Below are 11,832 nucleotides of genomic sequence, written 5' to 3'. Positions count from 1 at the left end.
AAGATAAAAATAAATATTAAAATGATAATAATTAAAAGTAAAAGTGTAAGATAATTTTTTATTAACATATTAATTATAGACTAAATCAGAAATATTTTTTTCGGTATGAATAAGTTAAAAAAAATTGGGGGATCAACTCAGTAACAAACATATATAATAAATAGTAAATGAATTAATTGTGTTGAAACTATATATTAATAAAATCTGGTAAATAAATAAACCAAAAAATATTTTTTTTGGTAGGAATAAATTTACCCTTTTCATTATGATAATCTTTGTTGTCGTAACATTTTTCCAAATATATATTTTTTATTAAATTAATTAGACTTTTTTTTAGATTAAGATTTAAATAAATAATAATTTATTTTCAGCTTAATTACAATAATTATGGCTTAAATTGTATATAAGGGGTGACAAAATAAATGTAGAATATAGTTAAATGCTAAAAGAAATTTCAAAGTAATTTCATCACAACTCAAATGTCACATACAAAATGTTAGATTTCTAGTGGCTATAAGGAAACTTTTAACTCCTCTTCTCCATCTAGAATAGAGTCTGAAAGGACTTGTTTTTCATCTATATAAACTTGAAGAATCTCATTTCCTTTCTCCTTTTGGTCCTTCACTATTTCTAGTGCCGAATTCTTAGCAGAGACACTGCACCACACTCTCAAATGAATGGATTGTAGTGTGTTTATATCTCCGATGCTTAAAGGAATCTCTTTCAATCTCATCATCTGATATAGATAGAGCCCATGCAGATTTGGGAAATGGGTATCCTCTGCTTCCCAATGCTCCAATTCCAAACTCTCAATGAACAACACTTTTAGCTGAAGAAATTCCCCATCATTTGGACTCCACTTCGGCCCCATAAATGCATTGTTCAATTTAAGCACTTCAAGATTGGGTAATGAAGAACCAATTATTGTCATCTTTCCCCAAGGAATTTGGCAATACCACAAAGTCAACTTCTTCAGTGAAGTTGGGAAGCCTATGGCCTCCAAACTAGAAATAAAGCATAAACAGAGTGATTCAAGCTTATTGAGCTGCGCGAGAGAATAATCACCTGATAACCACCTAATAATACTTAATTTTTTTAAATTTGGAATTCTTTTAACAACCTCCTTGCTACAACAAAACTCACCTATCCAAACTGTACTTAGGTTTTCCAAAATAGTAGAATCTTGCCCCTCCACTGGATAAGGAAAGCTACCATTATAAACACTGAGATGCCTAAGTTTTGGCATCTCCCAAACTTCAGGCAACCAAAGTGTCTTTGAAGAACCAAGATCCAAAATTTGTAGATTCCAAAGTAAGGAAATTGTACCGGAAATTATAAGTTTACGATTCTCCTCGGCGTGGTCATATCCTTTAACCTTAAGGTACCGCAACTTTGTGTGTAGAAGAGATGTTACATCATGTACCGATTTGAATACCTTCACCCATCTTAATTTATTAAGATTTTGATACATATTACTACAAGCCTCGCATACTGATGGACTGGCAACTATTGTTGATTGCGAGCCAACACCAACTTCTTGAAGATGTATCTTATTCTGTCTGTTCACCTTATGACCACACAGAAAGCAGAGATCACCGTCATTCGATACTGAAACACAAATCTTTTGTGCTTTAGGGACACGAATAAGATGTTCTCTCTTAGATTCTCTAAAACATAGCTCTCTTAGAATATCATGAATGCCACATGCTTTTATTTTCCCACGACGCGTCCAATCACGAATCAAAATCAGATTTCTGTCAGCAAGATCGTTCAAGTATTCCTTTGCGACTTCTTTCACACTTTTACCTCCTACTGGTTTTAGAAACCCCTCACCGATCCATAATTTTATCAACTGAGAGGCTTTAATCCGATCATCTTCAGGAAAAACTCTCATATAAAGAAAACATGGTTTAAGATGAATCGGCAAGTTGTTGTAACTCAAAGACAATATCTTTAAACAATGATCATCATCTCCAGAATTGACAAATGAGGTTACATTCTTTGCAACAAACTCCCAATATTCTCGTGTATGATTGGATTTTGCAAGGAGCCCACCAATTACAACAATTGCCAGAGGAAGCCCGCAGCAACATCTAGCAATATTCCTTCCAATTTCTTCCAAATGTGGATAAGGGCAACTTTTTTGTGCAAAAGCTTTTTCACATAGTAAATTCCAACTTTTATCGTTGTCTAAAAAGGTCATTGTGAAATAATGATTGTCAAAGCCTAAAGAACGAGCCACATCCAACAACCTAGTAGTCAACAAAATTCGACTTCCATTTCCATTATTTGGAAAGAATAACTGAAAATCTTCCCAAGCTTTGATATTCCACAAATCATCCAACACAATCAAATACCTTTTACCAAATAAAAATTTGTGAAGGCGTTCTCCTAATTTAGCTAGGTCTAGTTCATCTGCGGCACTTGCTTTGATCTTTTTGTCATTTATAAGGTACTTTAGAAGAACTTCTCGAACACTATATTGTTGAGATATTGTAAACCAAATGCGTTTATCAAAGCGATCCGCAATAAGTCGATGGTTAAAAACATTTTGAGCTAGAGTTGTCTTACCAATGCCTCCCATCCCGACGATTGGGAGGATCTGAAGATCAGATTCATCTCTAGTAAGCACATCCACGACCTGAAGCAAGCGTTCATCAAATCCCACCATAGTATTCTTGTCATTGGAAGAAGGTGTGGTAGAACCAATAGACGCAGAAGCTATAGGAGGCCGTTCTTGGATGTCAACCCGTTCCTCTTGAACCATCATCAACTTTTCAGTGATGGAATCAATCTTTTTGATAATTTTGTCCATATCTTGACAGAAGGATGAGAGAGCAGCCATATGATGAGTTTTATCTTCAGATCTTTCAAGAAGTTGATTCACGACGTGGAAGTCAATGATATCGTCGGCTTCATCGGCAACAACAGCTAGTTGCCTGGCCAGATCTTCCATTTCTGGGCTAATTCTTTGGGAATGAAATTCAAGAAAGTGCTGCAAGAACAGAACTCTTTGGTGCAAGCTCTGGATCTGTTCCTTGTCCAGATGAAGCCGATGACAACGAGAAGGATGTTGAACATTGTCGAGAACATCTGTGAGAGAAACCAAAGACGCATAAGCTGCCACTGCCATTTGAGTGTGTGATTGATTGTTGTTTGTGTGAATGTAGTCAAAGATAAGGAAGACTACAGACTACAAGTTGATTTTTGTGCACACACAATAATTGAGACAACCATAAACTTTGTAACCTTTTTTGACCAAAGACTTTTGAACTCCTTACACACAACTAACCAAATTCTTGGTACATTAATCACCATTGAATTATGGGATTAAGCTAATATTTATTATGATTGAAAAGCTAACGGCTAAGCTGTGTTGAATACTAAATAATTGTACTTAGAGTGTATTATTAAGTGAGAGTACCCTTTTAATTTATTTTTCTATTTATTAGTTAAGTTTTTTTTTATTATCTATTTCGCACTCTCTCACTATCTTTTGATAGTATCTTCTTCTTTTTTTTTTTTTTTTTTCTGTGTGTTTTGCAGCTTTTTTTCTCTAATATTATATCATTATTTTATTACTATTTTCTTATAATCTAATCTTAATTTATTATTTTATATATATTTTACTAAATAATAAAAATATTAATATCTTATTTTAAATTATACTATTATTTTCCCTAGGCAGATAACTAAAAAGATGCTGGAGGAAACAGTAAGATACACTGAACTCCAAGCACCTATATAGGTACGATATTTTATTATTTGCACAAAATATAGGTATGCATGAACAGATGTATTTTTATACTCTTTTATAATTTTTTTATTTTTCTTATTTTAATTGGTCTGTTATTCTTTTTCCACAGTCTCTCTACAATTTTTACTTTCATTCTTTTTATCACAAAATATTTTTTTCAGCATTATTAAAAAATTTAAGATAAAAAGTTAAAGTTAAAACTATGCAATCACTTTTTTTATGATTTAATTAATTATATGAATATAAAGGTATTCATTAATTTATAGAGGAAATTATGTTTCTGATAGGGGGTCTAACAAGTTTACACTATGAGAAACTATCCCACAAGTTGCAATTCTGTTAATTTCTACCTAAATATAATTACTTGTAAATTAGTTATATACAATTAATACGTTTGCTCATTATTAATTTTATCACATGTAATTTCTAATGTTTAGTAGTTATTCCTTATATGATCTCTGATATATGCAATACTATAACATGTAATAATTATCATATTTTAATCTTTATTTAATATTTAATTTATTATTAATTAATAATAGGTTAAATAAATCTTTTTATAATCAAATTACTCTCGTACATCTTTTTACTTAACCTAACTAAGCAGACTGGATCAAAAATTGCATGTTCCAAAATAAGCTTCTAAATTAATTAGTCTTCAACTAATTATAATTTGTCTATATATATATATATATATTGGTTAGGTAAAGCGTGAACAAAAGATTCACACATAACCAATCAAATTCTTGCTACATTAATCACCATTAAATTATGTGATTAAGCTAATATTATTCTTAACTTTTCGACATCAAGTTGAATATTAAATAAATTTACTTACATTGTATTAATGTGTAATAATTGAGCAAAGACGACTAATTAATCTTCAAATCTTGATCCAGCCCACCTACCCGGATTCCGATTTAAGGAGCAGCAATTCTTGATCAGAGAGATGGCAGTAGCAGCTTATGCAACTTTACGCTCCCTCTCACATGTCCTTGACAATCTCCAGCTTCCTGCTCGTCTCCGTCGGCTTCATGCCGACACAAATCGAATTCAGAGCCTGCAAGAAACTGTTCAGTTCTTGCTAGACTTTCTCGAAGCTCATTCCCGAAGAATAAGTGAAGAAATTGGAGTTGTGGGGAGGCAAATTGCTGATGCTGCTGCAGAAGCAGAAGAAGTTGTTGACCGCCATGTAGTGGATCAGCTTCGCTTTAGATCTGAGGAAGAAAGCCACTGTATGGCAGCCCTCTCATCTTTCTCTCAAGATATAGACAAAGTCACTGGAAAGTTGGATTCCCTCGTAAAAGAGTTGACGAAGATGGTGAAAGAAGAATGGGCAGTCGACGCCCAAGAAGAGCAGTGCATAGTGTCTTTGCCTGTCAAATCACCAAAAGTGCTTCCTTCGAGTGGCAAGAAGACTACTGTGGTGGGATTTGATGAACACGTGGAACGAATCGTGGATAAGCTCACCAGAGGTGAACCTGATCTCCAGATCCTCGCCATTGTAGGGATGGGAGGGATTGGTAAGACTACTTTAGCTCAAAATGTTTTTGATCATCCATATAATGTGCACTATTTTCCTAAAAGAATTTGGCTCACAATATCTCAAGAATATAGTGTACCGGAAATTCTTTCATCCCTTCTTCATAATGGAAAAAAGCAAGAGACTAGTAAAACAGCGGCCGAATTAGGACAACGATTATACCAAAGTTTATTCGGGGAAAGATATTTGATAGTTATGGATGATATATGGAGTGTAGAGGCTTGGAATGATTTAAAGTTGTTCTTTCCAAATAATGGAAAAGGAAGTCGAGTTATGCTGACTACTAGGGAGTCAAGCTTGGCGATTTCTTTAGGTTCTCAGGAATCTTATTCGTTAGATTTTCTAAATGAGGAAAAAAGTTGGAATTTGTTTTGTCAAGAAACCTTTGCACAAAAAGATTGTCCATATTCGGAATTGGAGGAAATTGGTAAGAACATTGCAAAGAGTTGCAATGGACTTCCCCTAACAATTGTTGTACTCGGCGGGTTGCTTGCAAACTCCAACATGACACGGGAATATTGGGAGTCTGTTGCAAAAGATGTAAGCATTTTTCGTAATTCAAAAGATTATGAGGGATGCCTAAAGATATTGTTTTTGAGCTATAACAATTTGCCAGTTCATCTTAAACCATGTTTTCTCTATATGAGTGTTTTTCCTGAAGATTCTAGGATTCGTGTTTCCAAACTAACCAAATTATGGATTGCTGAAGGATTTCTAAAACCAATAAGAGGTAAAAGCTTGAGAGAGGTAGCAGAGAAATACTTAAGAGACCTTATTGATAGAAATCTATTTTTGAGTTTTGAATTTGGGTTTGGTGGGAAAATAAAACAATGTGGAATCCATGATCTTCTAAGAGATTTATGTTTGAGAGAATATGAAAAAGAACATTTCATTTATGCCCCCAAAGTGCAATATGTTGATGTTAGCTATATGAAGGAAATGGAGGACTGGTGCTTCATATGTCACGGTGGGACCCAACTACAAAGGATAGATTTAAATGAAGTGCATGATGCCTCACAACTGACATCTCTTGCAAGTGTTTTGGTCTGTAACACCTGCAAAAATAAGTATTCGCGTCTTAATAAAGCAAGAGTAGTGAGGGCAAGATTAGTGGATAAGTTGGGGCATTTTGCTGAACAAGAAACTCTGCACCCTACTAGCTTGCGGGATCTTGAGATGTGCATTGATTACGAGTTTTCGTTTCCATCTACGATAGCGTTACTCTGGAATCAAATGATTTTTAGTCTTACCATTTGTGTCCATTTCAGAACAGAAATTCTCCCATATGTAATGTGGGGCATGCCACAGCTTAGGGAATGTCGTAGTTTAGATTGTGATTTTGTTTTGCCTGAGGAAGCGACTGCTCAAGATTTCGTTATTATGGAAAACCTACATACGCTTTCTAGTTTGAGAAACTTTAGGTGTACAGAGGAGGTCCTAAGAAGAATACCAAATCTGAAGAAACTACTTATTGGTTATGATAAAGGGAACGAAATAGAATGGACGTACTATTGTCTCTACAATCTTGTCCGTCTGCAAAAACTCGAATCACTTTCTATCGAAGCTTACAAACTTCCATTGGAGAATCTCACCTTCCCGACTTCACTTAAGAAGCTGCACTTGGAACGTTGTAATATTCCTTGGGAAAAGATGATGAGTGTTGGTTCCTTATTGCCTAATCTTGAAAAGCTTGTATTGGAACTTAATTACTTTGAGGAGCAGGAGTGGAATCAAGTTGAAGGCGACTTTCCTCGACTCAAATTCTTGAAAATTTCTTGCAATTATGAACTGAAGCGATGGAGGGCAGAAAATATCCACTTTCCTAATCTTGAGATCCTCTTTCTAGAGCGCATGTGGTGTTTGCAGGAGATCCCTGCAATTCTTGGAGACATACCCACACTCCATTCCATTTATTTGAAACTTTGTACCGATTCTGTCATCGATTTGGCAAAGCAAATAGTGGAAGAACAATATAGCTATGGAAATGAGATTCTTCAACTTTATATAAATGAAAAAAGGTATCAAGTTGGTAGTTCCTAGCCGCTAGGACTCAAACATGATCACTATGTTTGGATTAATGTTTTGGATGTTTTTGTTTTGGTGTTTTGGAGATAGAGAGAGAAAAATAGAGATAAGTAAATATGTGTTTTGAGATAGATGATACGTTTGGATTTGTATTTTGATATAATATAAAATAATGTAAAATAAGTGGTGTATGTTTGATGTCGGGATTTGAGAGACAGGAGTTACTGTTCATTGTCAAATCATGTCTTTTAATATATATATATTTAGTAATATATGTGTATGTATATATAATATTTTGTTTGTTAGTGAAATATTATATATATATTTATGTTAAGAGAAGAATAAAAAATAATAAAAAAAAGTAATAAAAAAAATTAAATTACAATTGCACACCTAGTGAAGGTGTGCAAAACACAAAAACAAACAAGGTCTCTTTACGGGAGGTCTCTTGTTTGTCTTCACTGTTGTCTGCGCGTGTCGGGTTTTTATTAAATTTTCAGTCTAAATTGTATAAAAGGGGTTACAAAATAAATGTAAAATATAATTTAAAAAATAAAGAAATTCAAATATCTAGTACAAAATAATTCAACGAGGAATATAGTTAAATGCTAAAAGAAATTCAGAAATAATTTGTGGATATAATATATATGGGGAGTTCCTATCAAATTAATAGATATTGGTTAGGTAAAGTGTGAAGAGAAAGTCAAAAGATTCACACACAACCAATCAAATTCTTGGTCCATTAATCACCATTACATTATGTGATTAAGCTAATATTATTCTTAACTTTCCGACATCAAGTTCAAAAGCTAACGGGCAATTAAGTAATTTGACCGGAGCACAAGAAACTTACATTGCAGTTGTCTTCTTGAATTATCGGAGAAATTACTATAAATAAAAAAAAAATTGATTTATTTTCTATACTATAAATTACTATAGTTTTAGATTACTATTATTTATTACGATTGAAAAGCTAACGGCTAAGCTGTGTTGAATACTAAATAATTTTACTTACAGTATATTATTAAGTGAGAGTACCCTTTTAATTTATTTTTCTATTTATTAGTAAAGTTTTTTTTATTATCTATTTCGTACTCTCCCACTATCTTTTGATAGTTACTTCTTCTGAGTTATTTATTTTTTTATTATAAAAAAATAAAATTATATTAATATAAATTTTTTAAATATATTAATAATAATGTAACGAGTCACAATTTAAAATCATGACTCGATTAAAAAAATTATTTTTTTTAAAGATTGGTGCCCAAGTCGTGATTACAGATCACGACTTTGGCAATTTTTCTTTTTTTTTTATTTAATTATATATAATTAATATATTAAAACCCAAAACATTATAATATTAAAATTATATTAATTTAAAAAATTATAATTAAGTGTACAAATGTAATAGTGTATATTTTTTTTGTACAATTGTAAAAAATACAATGAAGTATACAATTTGATAATTAATTATAATTTAATTAATAATAATATAACGAATCGCGATTTTAAATCACGACACTACTATTCGCATTTTTTCGCTCCCTGGTCGAAATCAAACATCACATATTAGCAACAAGATGGATTGAGCGCAAACGCGTGCAAGGCAACAATCCCAACAAAGAAATTCTTCTACATAATCAGATGGGTTGTCAAGAATAATTGTATACTTCATTGTATTTTATATAATTATACAGAAAAATATACATTATTATATTTGTCCACTTAATTGTAATTTTTTAAATTAATATAATTTTAATATTATGTTTTTTTAACTTTAATATGTTAATTATATATATATAATTAAACAAAATTATATAATGAATTAATACAAAATTTAATTAAACAAAAAAAAGAAAAATTGCCTAAGTCGTGATTACAAATTACAAGTTGGGCACCAATCTTTTAAAAAAAAAAAATTAATCAAAAATTGCTACTCGTTATATTATTATTAATATATTTATAATAAAAAATAAATAACCCTACTTCTTCTTCTTCTTCTGTTTTTACCTTTTTTGTGTGTTTTGCAGCTTTTTTTTCTCTAATATTATATCATTATTTTATTACTATTTTCTTATAAATCTAATCTTAATTTATTATTTTATATATATACTTTACTAAATAATAAAAAAATATTAGTATCTTATTTTAAATCATACTATTATAAATAAAAGAACAAATTATAGTATTATAAATAAATTATACTATTATTTTCCCTAGGCAGATAACTAAAAAGAAAGAGTTGATCTGCAGTCTATTATATTTTTTATGACTCCAAATTGATGATGATTTTATTAAGAATAATTAATGAATAAAACTAATTTATTCAGTTAATCACTTGTAATTTGGTAATTAATTTTATATTCAGAAAATAATAAAAATGATAAAGGTATTTATTGATGAGATCAATTATTTATTTAAATAGATAATCTTTAACTATTTGGAGCCCCTAGTAATTAACTTTAATTAATTCATCATTTTTGTTTGAAGTTAATTTGATTATTCAGTAAGCTTGATATTATAATAAGTAATATCATTTTATTTTTTTTCATTAAATGCATTTCCTTTATTAAATGTAAGGATATGATATTCTTTAAATTTAAAATTATCGTGTTCTCTCTACATGAGAGAATTTGTTCTGAAAATTAATTAATTACTTTGATATCATTTTAATTGTTTCTTATTAAATGTACTTCCTTTATTATTTAAAAATTATATTTAGCACATCTAAGATTTGCTTCGTCTAACAAATAAGTCCCTCCTTTAGTCAAAATCTCACCGAATTTACTGATATTAATAAAAAAAATTAAAAAAATATTATATTTTTACTCCCAATTGACTTATTATTGACTTATAGTAAATCAAATGAATCTTTTTATGATCAAACTACCCTCATACGTCTTCATACTTAATGCATGTGCGGCGGTATATGTTCACCGTTATAAGAGTATTTTAATCTGGAAAGAATTGTTTAACCTGTACGTAATAAGTTAGTTTTATGTCAATTAAGGATAAATATCAATATTCATTCAGTTTTTTTTGTTAATATTAGCAAATTCGGTGAATTTTAACTACTAGATGGACTTATTTGTTAGACAGAAACAAAACTCAAATGTGCTAAATATAATTTTTCAGATTATAGAGAATTTACGTATAATTATACCAAATCTGATATGAAAAAGAATGTAATTATCCGATTAATTTTTATATTAGGTTGTAATTTTTGTGAGTATAATTAAAATATTTTATTATAGTTAAAAGTCTTTTGGTATGATTATGAAAGAGTTTTTATGATAGTAATTTAAATTTTTATAGTAATTTTTATTTAATCATAATTAATAATAATTATTTAAATACAATTTTAATTCATAGTCAAATAAAGATAGCTAGTAATAATTTTATTTTTCTAGTGAAAACTTGCATATACAACACACTAACACTCTTAACCCTCTCTAAATGCCACAACATCAACTCTTAAATAAATCATTCCACTAAAAGATTCTATCTCAACTATATATGTGATATTTTTTTCTAAAAGAAAAAAAAATTAAAATAATGTAACAATTGACTCGTATAAATTATTTTTGGATTAATTACACTTCCCTCCATTGAATTTAGTGTAATTACAAATAAATTTTTTTTAATTTAAAAAATTACATCTAGCACTTCTGATGTTTGCTTCCATCTAACAAACAAATCCCTCCATAGGTCAAAATCTCACCGAATTTACTAATATTAATATTTACCAATTGACTTATTAATATAAATTATTTTTTCTTTGTAATAATATAAATTCTTAAATAATGGGGTTGTTTGACACGTTATTAAAATTAAGCAAAATATAAGGTTTCAAATTCGAACTTGATTTTCATATACAGAATTTGTACGTTAAGAACAGTAATATTAAATAATTTTTGTTTCTAGTAGTTCTAAAATTAGAACTATTACTATATAATAAATTATTTTAGTCGACTTTTACAATACAACAGTATGAAAAAATTGAAAAAAATAAATAATATGGCACATGATTCATTCCGAAAAACTTTCAAAAAATTCGATACTGGAACGAATAAAATTTTACAATATCAAAAAGTTACAGCAATCTTTTGCATCTTCTAACAACGTAAAGGATAAAATATCAAAATAGCAAGGAGCACATGATTAATCTCGAAAATTTTGCAAGATTTGACATCGAAAAGTTCAAAATTGTGAAATATCAAAAAATTACAAAATTATGTTACAACCCTATATTTCAAATCATCCATTCAAATCTTTATTAATTGTAAAGTTAATATATGGTTTTATTGGTAGGTCAATTATTGTTTTTTAATTTGTCTATTATTTCTGAAATATTTTTTTATTTTGATTTGAGTACCATGTGATGTGACACACAAAATATTTACAATTTTCTAATGGTCAATTCATGTGATGTGCACACATAAATGTTACCACCTCACCACACCGTATAAATTATTATTGTCTGTCTTTTGAATTTGAAATTTAAATT

The 11,832-nt window shown here is 29.9% G+C and overlaps 2 protein-coding genes across 2 annotated transcripts; one reads left to right on the top strand and one right to left on the bottom strand.

Annotated features, from left to right (window-relative positions):
• Positions 1–435: 435 nt before the first annotated feature.
• On the bottom strand, positions 436–3,233 carry LOC105157432 (putative late blight resistance protein homolog R1A-3). Its single transcript, XM_011073842.3, has one exon. It carries the CDS (start codon positions 3,131–3,133, stop codon positions 512–514), a length of 2,622 nt encoding a protein of 873 aa, XP_011072144.1. The 5' UTR covers positions 3,134–3,233; the 3' UTR covers positions 436–511.
• Positions 3,234–4,508: 1,275 nt separating this feature from the next.
• On the top strand, positions 4,509–7,523 carry LOC105157431 (putative late blight resistance protein homolog R1A-10). Its single transcript, XM_011073841.2, has one exon. The coding sequence runs from the start codon at positions 4,707–4,709 to the stop codon at positions 7,338–7,340; it is 2,634 nt and encodes an 877-aa protein (XP_011072143.1). The 5' UTR covers positions 4,509–4,706; the 3' UTR covers positions 7,341–7,523.
• Positions 7,524–11,832: the final 4,309 nt, after the last annotated feature.

Source organism: Sesamum indicum, linkage group LG3, assembly GCF_026168435.1.
Source record: "Sesamum indicum cultivar Baizhima isolate 11 linkage group LG3, ASM2616843v1, whole genome shotgun sequence".
Taxonomy (NCBI): Eukaryota; Viridiplantae; Streptophyta; class Magnoliopsida; order Lamiales; family Pedaliaceae; genus Sesamum; species Sesamum indicum.
This window is presented reverse-complemented; position numbering and strand designations above follow the sequence as displayed.

Bases quoted from the DNA above. Each gene is read 5' to 3' on its own strand.
- LOC105157432 (XM_011073842.3), bottom strand. From the start codon at position 3,133: ATGGCAGTGGCAGCTTATGCGTCTTTGGTTTCTCTCACAGATGTTCTC.
- LOC105157431 (XM_011073841.2), top strand. From the start codon at position 4,707: ATGGCAGTAGCAGCTTATGCAACTTTACGCTCCCTCTCACATGTCCTT.